The sequence below is a fragment of the Denticeps clupeoides genome, chromosome 14 (assembly GCF_900700375.1).
Source record: "Denticeps clupeoides chromosome 14, fDenClu1.1, whole genome shotgun sequence".
In the NCBI taxonomy this organism is placed as follows: domain Eukaryota; kingdom Metazoa; phylum Chordata; class Actinopteri; order Clupeiformes; family Denticipitidae; genus Denticeps; species Denticeps clupeoides.
The window spans coordinates 17,940,233-17,954,360 of record NC_041720.1 but is presented as its reverse complement, the minus strand read 5'-3'; the positions used below and the strand labels follow the sequence as shown (position 1 = coordinate 17,954,360).

The window sequence follows — 14,128 nt, the reverse complement described above, 5'->3', positions numbered from 1 at the left end:
TAAGCAGCAAGTGCAGGATACAGTTCAAATAAGTTATGTATATACATAAAGTGATATGTGCAGGAGATGGAAATTACATATGAACATATTTACAAAAGTAAAAGTCAGTGCAATGATTATGTGCAAAAATGGGTAGTACAGTGATTATCAGGAGTGTATAGGGGGGGCAGAGGAGTTCAGAAGGAAACAGCTATGGGAAAAAAAGCTGTTCCTAAGTCTGCTGGTTCTTGTCCGTGGTAGCCTGACTTGGCTAGACTTGGCTTTCCAAAAGAAGGCAAAACTAAGACGTCTTTACATGAAAGGTTTGGCAGAAAGAAATGAATTTATCGGCAGTTGCCCGATCATATTCTATGGTCACTGAACAAAATTGCATTGCACAAAATTGCATTGCACAAAATCATTTTTTAAATCCATCAAAACGTGTCGAACCCAACTTCAAAACGTTTTGAGTCGTAAAAAACGAGGCTTATTCATAGCGGTCCTGGCAACACGCTGCGTCCCGGATATCGCGATTCAGGAAGTTCCTCTGATCACATGACCCACAGCAGCGCCGAGGGTCCGGCTGAGTGGCGCGTCTGGCGACAGAAATGGACTGAGATCGTGACACTAATCACCTCCGTCGGCATTAATTTTGTGCGCATGTAAAAGGTGAGAAGCGCACCACGCTTTACCACACAAGGACGAAGAAGGCCTGTAATGGCGTATGACTTTCCGCCATGGCAGCAGCTAAAGGTTGTAGCAGCCGGAATGTGGCGTTACACTAATATTTTTAATAGATTTATTTAAAATAAAAACCAGCCGAACTGTAATAATGATTCCGCCTCGAGGCTGGGCTTCGTTAGACCGAATGCGGTGTTGCTTTGGCGGAGTAGTAGGAACTTGTCGGCTGTGATGAGGAAGTGTCAGACTTTGCTCAGTTTAATCATGTGCTAATCAGCTGTCATATATCACGCCATTCTTGGTATGAAATGAAACATTATACGGATTGAAAATGCCCGAGCATGCGGTGGAATTTGGAACAGTTTCGTGACACTTCCCACGAGGAGCTCAGGACCAGATCTGACTGAAGAGGTCCTGCAGGACGTGGACAGACGGTTTTGTGAAGTAAAAAGGCATTTTGAGACAGTAAGCCATGTGGGTTGGAGTCGCTGCCAGTGTTGTCCCATGTGTGGCAGGTAAGGAAGCGGCCCCGTAATCAGAAGGTTGTCGGTTCGAATTTAAACCGGCAAGGTGCCACTGAGGTTCCACTGGGGCACCGTCCCCACACACTGCTCCCCGGACGCCTGTCATGGCTGCCCACTGCTCACTCAGGGTGATGGTTAAAAGCAGAGGACACATTTGTGCTGCAGTGTATCACAAAAACAATCACTTCACTTTCACAATTTCTCACCTTTTCCCACACTTGTTACCCATACATTTTGGGACACATTTTTAATGGCCTTGCTATTCCTTTCTTTGCTGCTGAAAGCTTTACATCCTGGTCTCTCAGGTCAACTCACCTGGAGGAAGCATAATGGGGATAGAAATCGAATGAGAATTGCTGGTGTCTTCCTCTTGTAAGTCGCTTTGGATAAAAGCGTCTGCTAAGTTAAGTAAAGTGAAGGATCGTGCCTCTTCTCTAGTAGCAGCCTAGTTGGTAACACTCTCGACTATGAACCAGAAGACCCAGGTTCAAATCCCACTTACTACCACTGTGTCCCTTAGCAGGACATTTAACCCCCGAGTGCCTCCAAGGGGGGACAGTCCCTATAAATACTGAGTGTAAGGCGCTCTGGATATGGCCAACCAGTTTGAAGTGTTTTTATTGCCTAATTGTAATATTCTGTTCAGCACTCTGCTGGTTTTAAAGTTGAGTTGAGAGTTGTGTAGAGTGACTTGGTGTGTGAGTTTTGGTGTAGTGTGGTGCTAACATCCGTTCCATCGTACATAGCGTGCGGCAGGTGTGCCTGTACGTCGGTGTCCATACAGGTTAGAAGAGGCTCAGACATACTTTCACTGCGGCGATATCATGCCCCTTGTGATTGGATGATGCCTCTCTGTTATGCAAATTATTCCAGGGATAAATAACTTTAATATAACATTAAATAACGTTTTGTGTGTGTGTGTGCGTCCAGGGAGGAGTATGGAGAATGATGAACTTCCGTCAGAGGATGGGATGGATTGGAGTGGGACTCTACCTGCTGGTCAGCGTGGCTGCTGTGTATTACGTCTTTGAGATCAACCAGACGTACAACCGCCTCGCCCTGGCGCACGTGGAGAAGGCCTCGCGCGACGAGGGAGCGCCGCTGTCCCCTCCGTCATCGCTGTTGTCATGGATGCACAGTCTGAAGACCCAGCTGCTGCTTCTACCCTTCTGGGTGTGGGCCACCATCTTCCTCGTCCCCTACCTCCAGGTGTTCCTCTTTCTCTACTCCTGCACCCGTGCTGACCCCAAGACTGTGGGCTACTGCATTCTGCCCATCTGCCTGGCGGTGCTGTGCAACCGCCACCAGACGCTCACGAAGGCGTCCAATCAGATCAGCAGACTCCAGCTGATTGACACGTGAAGAGACGCGTTGCGGAAACACTCCTAGTGCAATAGTGGATGCTGATGGGATGAATAAAGGGGGGACGCTTTTAAGATTTATTGCTCTGTGCACTGGTCGCTTCTCACGTGTCGCCTGGACCAAGTCTCCATTCGCGCGTCACAACCTTGTCTCAACCCACCGTGCTTTATGTTGTTTTGTAACAGTACGTGTGACCAGAGATTAAAAGTTTGGACAGCATATATATATATCTATAACTTGTTCTCATCTGGAAATTTGAAGGTACTGCAGACGTTCTCTCTTGGACGTCCGCATCACGTATCATGGTGTGCGTTCTCTCTTTTCTTCCAAAAATGTTTTTTTATTAAAATTAGTAATGTGCTGCAATTAACAACTCTGTGGTCATATGATTATTTTTTTAATGCCATATGTGCCATTAATGTGCCATGTATTTTTTCATTCATTTAAATCCAAAAAGAAACTAGTTTCTGTTATTTAACCAGAGTCCTATTTGTACCGTATTGAGGTTCACACAAACACATTAAAAGGGACCTTTTTTTTTTTAATTATAATTATTTTTACTTTTGCCTTTTATGCGGCTAATAAACAGTGTTGGTCTGCAGTGGCGTGACATCTCCGGATCTTAGTGCTTTACTACATCTGAATGGGCGGAGTAACCGTATGATGTACAGAAACTGTACACCGTACTGTTGGTGCAGCACCTTCTGTAATATATTCACATTTATTTATTATATGGCAGCCCTGTTGATCTAAATCAACTCTATTCTACTCCTTTAATGCTGATATGAAATATCCTCAGCTGTTCAAAGAGGTGCTGCCTTTGGTGAATTTTTTCCTCTTAAATTTTTGGAAATATTTTAAAATGTCGAATGCTCCTCTGAAAGGGCTTCTTGGCGTTTTGAGGATAAGATGATTAATTACAGCACATTCTTGCCTTTTTAAAAATCTAAATGCACTGTGATGAAAAGAAAGTGTTTATTTGAAAAATAAAAAATGTGGAAAACGTATCTGTCATTCTTGCTTTTCAAGGTGTGCTCAATGGCGGGGATTAATGTCATTTATTACAGTCGTACAACCTTATTAAAAGGTATGAGATCTTCAAACTGAAAAGGTAAATCCGTACGTATGTTTCCTTTGTCCTCAGAATCGCGGGTGACAAATGTCTAGTTCTCCAAAACAGCTGCAGCTGCCAGTGCGTCAGGACCTCAGCGTCTTCATCCGCTTCGTTGGAGGTCCGGCCTTGACCTCTGCTTCGTCGTCGTCATCCTCCTCTTCCTCGTCACTCCCGTCCACCTCTGTCAAAGAAAAACCCACATGGCTGCTGTGAGAATTAAACACAGTATGGTGTGTGTGTGTGTGATGCACTCCAGGTTTCGTGTGTAACCCGTGTAAAATGTTCTAGACTCAGCATTCAGTCTGACTGCCTAAACTCTTCACCCCAACGAGGCGTCGTGGGTTCGAGTGAGAGACCAGAAATGCACGTCAGGGCTCCCACTTAGACCCAGACTCTTCCATGACTTTCCCTGACCTCCCGTATAAAGAAATGTTTGGGTGCGGAACAGACATTTAAAGGGGTTCTAAAATGTAAAACTGCATTTAGGTCGTTGTTGAATGGAACAAACCAAAATGCCAACTCAATCTCTCACATGCATCTTTTATTTTAGCACTTTAAGTCCTTAAATTCCTAATGTTCATGAATATCATGAAATCTACACTTTCCTGGCATGTTTGGTAAGTTAGTAAATGTAAGAACATAATTTGACATTTTAGGAACAAAAACCCACACCAAAAAATAAATAAATAAAAGTGTATATGCACATCAGGTTTTTACTACTGCACTACATGCTACAATGACTTGGCACCCAAACGATCAAATTCCATTTATATTTATGGCATTTGGCAGACGCCCTTATCCAGAGCAACTTACAATGTGCTTTCATGTTACCGTCGATGAAGTTGTCAGCTCTGGTTCACTAAGATTCAAACCATGAATACAATTTTATTCACTCTGCTTTTTCTTGCATAAGTCAAACTCTGCTAAAGTTACAGGTTAGTCTAAATATTCTCTAGGGGAATGTCTTGATCTGAGTGAGCTGTTCTGACCTCAATTTCATTCCACCACAGAGGGGTCAAGACAGAGAAGAGTCTAGATGAGTGCCTTCCTTTTACCTTCAGAGATGGAGGGACCAGGCGAGCAGTACTGGAGGCTCGGAGTAAACGAGGTGCAGTGCGAGGTATAATAAGGGCTGTGTATTTTGAAGTATTATTCAGTATTTTGAATCTGATGGGAGGGGGTGCATAGCAGTAGGGGGTTGTGGGAGAAGGTTGAAAACCAGTCATGCTGCTGCATTTTGTATTAGTTGTAGAGGCAAGATACGAACGGAGCCGTCTGATATTGTAGAGGAGGAATCTACACGAGCAGGTATGTACTGCATACAAACCTCACACACACACATAACATAACATGTCCCATTGCCCCGAAAGCCAGTTTTATTAAAACATCCATTCATTTACTTTTTTGAGGGGTGTGCTGGGCTGGGATGATGATGATGAAGATGCGGTAGTTAGCACGAGGCTAAACTCCATCTAACAACATCTCACCAGCACCCAGCAGCACCACCAGTTAAATACGTCGTCGTCTTTCTTCCTCACCGTGCGCGTCCACGCCGGAGCCCTTCTCCTGCAACACCAGCGCGGTCAGGACGCGCGACGCGTCCGCGCTGATCCGCCGAATCCCGTCCAGCACCGAGGCCAGGCTGCGGCCCGCGTCCGCACGGAACTCGTCCGTCCTTCCGTCGCGGTGGATCAGCCGCGCTTTCACCTCGCAGGCTGCCATGACTACTGCGAACTATGACCTTTACACTCTGACCTCAGCCCGCGGCTCGCCACAATTTCAACGCTTTTTGTTTTAATCGACGTTAAATACGTCGAATAGAAAATGAAAAGTGAGAATGTAAAAAAAAATGCTATATAAGATTTTTTGCACCATTCACCTGCACTCGAAGGCAGCGGTAGTTGTTTATTTTAGCAATAAATATCTATTTCCCAGAGTATGATTTTGACAGATGGAATATTAATATTATTACATTATAATAATATTATGCATATAATGTGTATTTAACCGTAACTCTTTGGAATTTCAGAAGTACTTGTTTAGCTAAAATGATAACATTGTGCATCTTATTCAAATATTCTAAAGAACCTGTTGTATTTTCTTTCTTTTCTTTTTTTTTATTAATATTTTCTTTATTATTCACACTTTCCCGCCACCTCTCATACGTATTTGCATATCCCGGAAGTAGCGCGGAGCTTCTTCGTGACGTCAAGGCGGCCCGAGCACGGTTGTGCCCCCCGACTCCGCGACGGACAGTGTCCGCTGCCGCGGCTCCCTCAGCCACGTCCATTCCGGCCCGTCTCCCCGTTTCTGCTGAGCCAGCGCCCCCCCCCGCCCCGGCCGAGTGGTTCGGTCCGCTCCGCTCTGCCCTGGAACAGGAACCGTCGCGGCCGCGCTCGGTTTCAGGATGGCGGCGACGGAGGGGGACGAGGGCACCGTGTCTCTGGTGGACGTGCTGGAGGAGGATGAGGAGCTGGAGAACGAGGCGTCCGCCGTGCTCGGCGGCAGCGACGCGGAGAAATGTTCCTACCCCGAGGTGAACGCTCCCCCCTCCTCGCTCTTCTCGCCGCGCTCCAGTTCCCGCGCTAATCTCTGGTTCTAATCCGCAGGGATACGTGAAGCGGCAGGCGCTGTACGCCTGCAACACCTGCACCCCCGCGGGGGGCGAGGCGGAGGCGGCCGGCGTCTGCCTGGCCTGCTCCTACAAGTGCCACGAAGGCCACGAACTCTTCGAGCTCTACACGAAAAGGTGAATTGTCCAGCACGTTTGTAGAAGGGGGAGTGAGTGTCGGCTCAGAATGCCATCTCATCCCAGAGATGCGACCTTCTGGTCACGATCCAGTCCCTCCACGAGGCTTTCCAGGATCTTTGCACTGAAGTTTTTAACACATTATAAGACATGAAAGCTTACAGAAAAAGAGCTTATGGTTGCATTTGATAATTGGCGTTAAAAACAATTTAAAGGTAACCTAGTGTGTAACCTACACGTGCATCGTCCCATCCTTCAGGGTTCAAAAGCAAACACACCACACGCTTTTTTTTTTTTAGAAAACCTTGTAAATACCTGAAATAAATGCAAGTGAAGTGTAATGTACTTGAATGTATATTAAAAGCCAACAGATTCACTGATTTTTTTTTTCCCCCAGCTATTGTTGGTACTAACTTGTGTCCAATCCCTCCCACAACCTTTTCCCGCAGTACATTACAATGTACTTAACACACATCTGATATGTCTTGTTTAACAACCAACAGTCTGAGCCTTTGTGGCTAAATAATGTGTTACTACAGACTATTAAATATTGAAAAACGGTTATATTTGGGTTCTGCGTAATAAAACTTGAAAATGTTTTTTATTAATTGGGCCTGAACTAAATTTTGCTGAAAAAGTTACATTGTTCAGTACTGTATGTGATCCTGGTGTTATGTCAGCACAGTGTAAAAAATGAAAAGATCCAAAATGTTTATCTATTCACAGGAATTTTCGTTGTGATTGTGGAAATAGCAAGTTTGGAGCAATGGAGTGCAAGTTATTTGCCGTAAGACACAATTTGCAGTATTTTCTTTTCCCCGTCCGTATAGTCCGCCTCCCACACTGCCCGACCCATAATTGAATTCTCTTTTTCTGCTTAGGAAAAGGAAAAAGTAAATGCTGAAAATTTGTACAGCCATAATTTTTTTGGCCTGTACTGTACCTGTAACAGACCATATCCTGACCCAGAAGACCAGGTAGGCAGCATTTCAGTGGTTTTCCACCAGGGTCGTCAGAAATGTTTGCATGTAATGGTGATTCATATTAAGAAGACAAAAACTGATGACTCATCATAATTTTTTTTAAAGGTCTCCTGACATAATGTTTTTTTTGCTTTATATCGGTCTTAGTTGGTCCTCTAATTCTGTATCTAAAGTCTCTTGGTGCAGAATTACAGCCACTTTGATCCAGTCCCACAATGAGATTTCCCAGGACGCGCCATTTCGCTGACTGTAGCTTTAAATGCTAATGAGGAGGAGCGAGGCGGGACGAGGAGGAGAGCGGCCTATAGAAGTTGAGGGGGCGTTCATGGAAATGACCATGAAAACACCATTCACCAACCATGATGTTTGACACACACAGGACGTGGTGTAACCTTTCCCCTAATGTGGCCATAAGGGGTTAAATTCCAGATCCGGCCATCTGAGATGAATGGCCAAAGCACTCTTTACACATATCGCCTTCTAGCCATTGCAGCACCATGGACACTCGTATTAATGTTAAATAATCTCACAAAGTAAATTTTTCATGTCAGGGGACCTTTAATGAGAATACTTTTAGAATACATCCAACCCAGCCACTGGGGACACATGCACGAAATGGGGAGGGTTGCATCAGGAATGGCATTTGGTGTAAAAGTTTTTCCAAATCTTTGTGTGGACAACCAGACTGGAGAGAAACAACTTTTAGAATTCATCCCCTGCTTCATGTGCTGAAACGTGAATGTGGATGTAAAAATAATATTGATGTTGATACAGATAAAAATAATAATGTGTATTTTTAAAGTTTGAATACATTACTGTTTTAGGAACGTTTTCAATTACAGTATCTCTCTCTCTCTCTCTCTCTCTATATATATATATATATAATATAATATAAAATTTTTTACCCCTGCCTCCCTCCTTGTCCCTAGGTACCAGACGAAATGATTCAGTGTGTTGTTTGTGAGGACTGGCTTCATGGTAGGGTAAGGGAAACATTCACACAATCAGAATTAAATTCCTTAACACATAAAACGACAATGATTTTGATGTGGTGGAATGGTACAACAATATTAATAATCATTGTGTGAATTTGAATGAATGGTTTAAAGTCTTAAACAGTAGTTGGCCAGGCAAGTAAAGAAGTGGACCTTAAACAGGTCACAATGCACAAGAATGTGCATACTTTACAGCGAGCAGAATGGAAAAGGAGAAATGAAGGAACGGGTGGAGTAAAAAAAGTGCAGAAGGGTTTGTGGATTAATTAAGGAGACCAGTTGAAGATGGGAAGGAATTGTTTTTGTGGCATGAAGTGTTTCCGAAAGTGTGTGCTAATGAAGCAGCAGCAGCAATCGTTCTTGCCCACTCCACGGTCCTGGAGGTGTACAGGCCTTGGAGTGAAGGGGGCTTGTTAACTGACACCCTCTCACCAGAACATATGACGCATATGCCAGGTGGTTCGAGCTGGTGGATCTGGGTTCTTTCTGTATCCCAGCATTAAGCGCCGGGTTGTCAGCGGGTTAGCGGCTGGTCCGTCTCCTCCCCTCCTGAGATGAGCCTACTGATAGTGGCACTTATAAACTTCACCAACCCATGAAGCTCCTGGAGATGCAGTATTCAGGGAGAAGAGTAGAGGGGAAGGAACCTATACTGCCTATGTTTAAATAACACTATGCTTGCTCATATTTCATCAGGCAGTCGCTCCAGTATTTCAAGATTTTATTTTTAAAATCATCATTTTCTTTTTTTTTTTTTTTTTTTTTTTTATACACAGGGTCCCAAACAGGATAGGACCGCCTGTCCATAATCACTTCAGTTGGCCAATTTATATTGCAAACCGTTTAAACCATGCATCCCTAGCTGAAACTGTGGCATCCTGCTAAATCCTGGGTATTGCATGACACCACTGAATGTAAAAATCCTGCCGTACGTCCTAACTTCGGTTTTGTTTTTCTCAGCACCTTGGCTGTTCCGTCCCTGAGAACGTGGAGCTGCAGGAGATGGTGTGTGAGTTGTGCATGAAGAAAGCCCCGTTCCTGTGGACCTATGCTGCTTGCATTGCAGGTTGGTCCATCATCATATTCTTGAGGTGTTTAGATAAAAAAATGCTGCAAGGGTCCCTCATAAGTCGGGCAGTGGTGGCCTAGTGGGTAAGGAAGCGGACTCTTAAGAGTTAGAGAGGTAGCATGTTCAAATTCCGAACTGGCCAAAGTGGCATTGATGTCTTTTTAATGAAGGTACTGTCCGCACACACTGCCCCCCAGGCACCTTTCATGGCTGCCCACTGCTCACTAAGGGTGATGGGTCAAATGCAGAGGACACATTTTGTTGGTGTCACCATGTGCTGTGCTTGCTGTGCATCACAATGACAATCACTTTAACAATAACAAGACTGCTTGATGTTAAAAGTTCCCTGACATGAAAATTTCACTTTGAGAGATAATTTAACATTAATACGAGTTCCCCCCCAGCCTGTCTATGGTCCTGGAGTGGCTAGAAATAGCGATAGGTTTGGTCATTCTGCTTCACCGTTCAGAGAGTGGCAGCTCAGACGATCGGATCTGAAATTTAGCCCATTATGTAAGGGGATTTTTTTTTTCTGGAAGAATGCTGACACGACTTCCTGTGTGCGCCAAACATCGTGGTTGGTGAACGGTGTTGATGACGTCACTTCCTCAAATGCCCCTTCACTTCTATAGAACTCACTTCCTCATCCCGCCTCGCTCCTCATTACCATTTAAAGCTACAGACTACGAAGCAACACTTCCTGGGCAAATTGTGGTTCAAAGTGGCTGTATTTCTGCACCAAGGCTGAATTTCAGAAAGAGACTGCAGATACAGTATCAGGGGACCAACAAGACCCATATAAAAGCAAAAAATATTTAATGTCAGGGGACCTTTTTAAGAGCATTCTCAGACCTTCAGGACAATGGAAGTAGATGAGCTTAGAGTAGAGTGACTGTGAAGTAGCTGTACAACTAAAGTTCATGTCTTCACTGTTAGTTTCTCCTGTGACCAAAGAAAGCAAGGGAGAGGTGAAGAACGACCATGAACATGTAGACGAGAAGAGTAAAGGAGAAGAGGCCTCCACAAGTCCTAAAGATTTGAAGGTATTGTCCCATTAACTCTTCACATTTATCCAAGCGTCTTTGTTAAGGAGTAAAAACGTAAAGGTTTCTCACATGGCCTGCACATGATGTGTGATTGTGAATCGCTCGTTTTTTTGTGATGTTTGAGTGGTTTTGTCAAACTAATTTGCATAAGTCGCTTCTGTATTCCACTGCCTCAGCAACCCTGTGTCTCAATTTCACAGTCATATAAATACACACAAAAGTGGTCAAAACCGTGATCGAGATCGCATTATTGCCCAGCTCTATACAGTGCCGTGCTTTCAGAATAGATCTCATTTTTAGGAAAACTATTTTTTGCCTCTCAGGTCACAAGATGCATGTATTATCTTGCTAGGAAGGTTGGAATGAACCCCGGTGTCTTTGAGGCCCTCAGATTTGATACTGTGCTGGTTATGCCAGCAACCAATTAGTTTCCGAAGCAACACTGTATCTCTAACCATTCTTCTTCATATGAAGGTGAACGGCGTGACCGGGTGCAAACGGAGTTACCAGGACACGGAGGCTTCCCCGTCTCAGATGGCAGAGTGCCGGCTGAAGGTGCTACAGACCTCCGGTCGGACCAGAGAAGAGAGCGGGGCTGTCTTCTGGCCCTGCGGCTGGCGCTCCAAACTCTGCTCCTGTACCAGCTGCAAGGTGGGCACAGATAATAATATCAATAATGGGAGGTATTATTGGGGTTTCATATTAGTCAGGATGCTTGAATTAAAGGGGCAGTGGTGGCCTAGCAGTTAAGGAAGTGGCCCCGTAATCAGAAGGTTGCCTGTTCAAATCCTGAGACGTCCCCAAACACTGCTCCCCGGGCGCCTGTCATGGCTGCCCACTGCTCACCAAAGGTGATGGTTAAAAACATTTCGTTGTGTGCAGAGTGTGCTGTGCTGCAGTGTATCACAATGACAATCACTTTCACTTCGAAGGTCAAATTGTTCCTTTTGGCAGAGACACGGTTAAAAACCAAGACTGCACTTTTTTTCAGGTCAGAAATCTCTGGAAATTCAGGCAGTATCACTATTCCATTCCAAATGGATTATTATCTGACTACATCTATCCATACGTTTGAGTTTTCTTTCCCATTTTTTCCAGTCTTAACTTTCAGTAAGATTGGTCCAGGCAGAGGACATTTCTGCACGTTGGATGATTTATGTATCTGTTATGAATGCACCATCCCATTATTACGTTGTTCTTTCACATTTGACTTTGTGTAAAATGTATGAATTGAATTAGAATTGTGATTCTCATGTGAATCTGCATTCTGTGTCCCCCCCAGAGGCTACACGTGGAGACCAAAACAGCCTTCCTGCTGGACGAGTCTGACACAGTCCTGGCTTACGAGAACAAAGGCAAAACCACAGAGCAGGAGGGGGGAGGAGACGGCCGCGACCCCCTCATGTCCGCCCTCAACAACCTCAACCACGTCCAGCAGCTGGAGATTATCCACGGTTTGTAGACACAATTGGCAGTATGAGCAATGATCAACGCCTTTTTTCCTCCACGTGAAAGTGAAGTGATTGTCACTGTGAAACACTGCAGCACAGCACACAGTGACACAAGCAAATGAGTCCTCTGCATTTAACCATCACCTTCTTTCGGGATTCATACCGGCAACTTTTCAATTACGGGTCTGTTTTCTTACCTGCCAGACCACCACTGCCGCTTGTTTATGGAACATGTCATGAATTGGTAGATATTCCGAGAGCTGGCAGCCAAAATCCCGAAATCCAGGTGCTCCACATTCAAACCTGATTCGGAATTTTCCTGAAGCTGCTTAATTCAGTTGGAGAGGCAGTGTACTCATTTACTTAGAGATCAGTGCAGGAGAGGGAAGATGAATGTACTGTAATCTCCTCATATGTGTTCTGGCCTTCCAGAGTACAACGACATGAAGACAGAGCTGAAGGATTACCTGCAGCGGTTTGCAGAGGAAGGAAAGGTAATACTATCAAAAACTAGAGCTCCATACTATCAAAAAATACTCCAGCACTTTCACTTTCAATCACTCAGGACTCTGCACAAAATCACTTTGCAAAAACACGCACAATCTTTGCACAATCTCAGCTCGCAAAAAGCATTTCACTGCGTATCATACCGTGTATGACTATGTATGTGACAAATAAATTTGATTTAGATAATGAAGTAGCCGCATCAATACGTTGTTCGTCTCGCTGGGCGGTGCTCTTCAGATGACAAGTTGAATCTTGAGGTCACTGACCAAAAGGAGACAATCGGAAATAACCAGGCACTATGCTTGAATGTTGGACCTGGACCTGTTACTGTGACCAGATATTTAGCATGAGAGCACAGGGGACATGGGCTGATGGAAAGGGGAGGGACCTCCAGCTGCGCACATCATGCCAACCTATTTCGTGACCCTTAGTCGGTTTCACATGTTTTTTCAGAACTGATCATTGTGTGGAGAACCTATAGATGCCCACTGTGTATTACAATTTAATGAAGAAGAAAGGAAGGGATGTGTGTGTGTGTGTGTCTGGAGGGGGCTCAAATATTCCAGAATCAGTCAGTCGTCGCTATGGACTCCTCCCACTTCACACGTTGTTTATAAAAAAATCATCTTCTGGTTGTCTGAAATAATGAACACTTCTCCAAGCCTCAGGTAGTTGGAAAGCAATCGTTTATCGCTTTCTATCTGGTTATTTCTGTAGACTTTATGGAGTATGAAAGTGGAATCTGACGATCCCCTAAATAATTTCTTTAGGTCTTGGTTGCTCGGGCTACAAGCAGGGTTCCTACGGTCCTTAAAAACCTGGAAATGTCATGGAATCTAGAAAGACAATTTTCCACGCCTTAAATAAACATATTAAGTTCTGGATAAGTCGTTGAAATTTGCGTAGTTGCCCGCAAGACTGCTCAACGTTTTTTTTCTACTTTTTAAAAACTAGTGCACGTCTGAAGCATCTTTGCTGTTGTTTATGGTCATGAAAAATTGCCTTCATTGTGTGCGTGTGTAATTTTCAGGGGATTCTGGGATTGCACTAACTCTCCCTCTCCATCGTGTAGGTGGTGACCCCCGAGGACATCCGGCACTTCTTCGAGCAGCAGCAGGGCCGCAAACGGCGGCGAGCAGACGCCAGTCAGTACTACTGCAGCTGAGCCCGTCACTTCAACCGTCTGTCCTGCATCCCGTTGACCCTCCACCCCGGCGCTACAGTTGTATGTTCAGAGCAGAGAACCTGCTGCAGGCGTGGCAGGAAGATCAGGATACTTTCTCACCCGTTTTTAAATTTTTTTTTTTTTCCTCTTACTTTTTAATAACCTCAAATTTTGACACTCAGTAATAAAAGTCGTTTCTGTGACTGACCAGATTCATTGTCTATTTGTCATGAAGTCTTTGACAAATACATTGTAAAAAAAAATATTATGGCATCATTGTATACTTAACGCACTTTCGAGAATTACAGAACCACTTGCTTCGTTGGATTCAGGTATGAAATAAGCATGGTCAATAATATGAGTTATATATTTTAAATATTATTACTGTAGTACATTAAATACTAGTCATTTTAATAGTGAAGTGTTTTTAACAATCACCCTTGGTGAGCAGTGGGCAGCCATGATGGGTGCCCAGGGAGCAGTGTGTGGGGACGCGGTGGTTC

General features: G+C 44.4%; 2 protein-coding genes across 3 annotated transcripts; both read left to right on the top strand.

The window, feature by feature from the left end:
* The first annotated feature begins 516 nt into the window (after positions 1-516).
* On the top strand, positions 517-3,553 carry tmem251 (transmembrane protein 251). Its single transcript, XM_029002117.1, has 2 exons — positions 517-648; positions 2,115-3,553. Exon 2 carries the CDS (start codon positions 2,130-2,132, stop codon positions 2,544-2,546), a length of 417 nt encoding a protein of 138 aa, XP_028857950.1. The 5' UTR covers positions 517-648; positions 2,115-2,129; the 3' UTR covers positions 2,547-3,553.
* A 2,295-nt stretch (positions 3,554-5,848) lies between these two features.
* On the top strand, positions 5,849-13,832 carry ubr7 (ubiquitin protein ligase E3 component n-recognin 7). 2 transcript variants are annotated; one of them, XM_029002116.1, is made up of 11 exons: positions 5,849-6,196; positions 6,270-6,409; positions 7,136-7,196; positions 7,291-7,386; positions 8,322-8,375; positions 9,348-9,453; positions 10,411-10,499; positions 10,977-11,153; positions 11,785-11,956; positions 12,386-12,447; positions 13,533-13,832. In XM_029002116.1, exons 1-11 carry the CDS (start codon positions 6,068-6,070, stop codon positions 13,623-13,625), a joined length of 1,179 nt encoding a protein of 392 aa, XP_028857949.1. In that variant the 5' UTR covers positions 5,849-6,067; the 3' UTR covers positions 13,626-13,832. The 2 variants fall into 2 exon arrangements, with proteins under 2 accessions (XP_028857949.1, XP_028857948.1); XM_029002115.1 differs by having other exon boundaries at positions 10,393-10,499.
* The last annotated feature ends 296 nt before the right edge of the window (positions 13,833-14,128 follow it).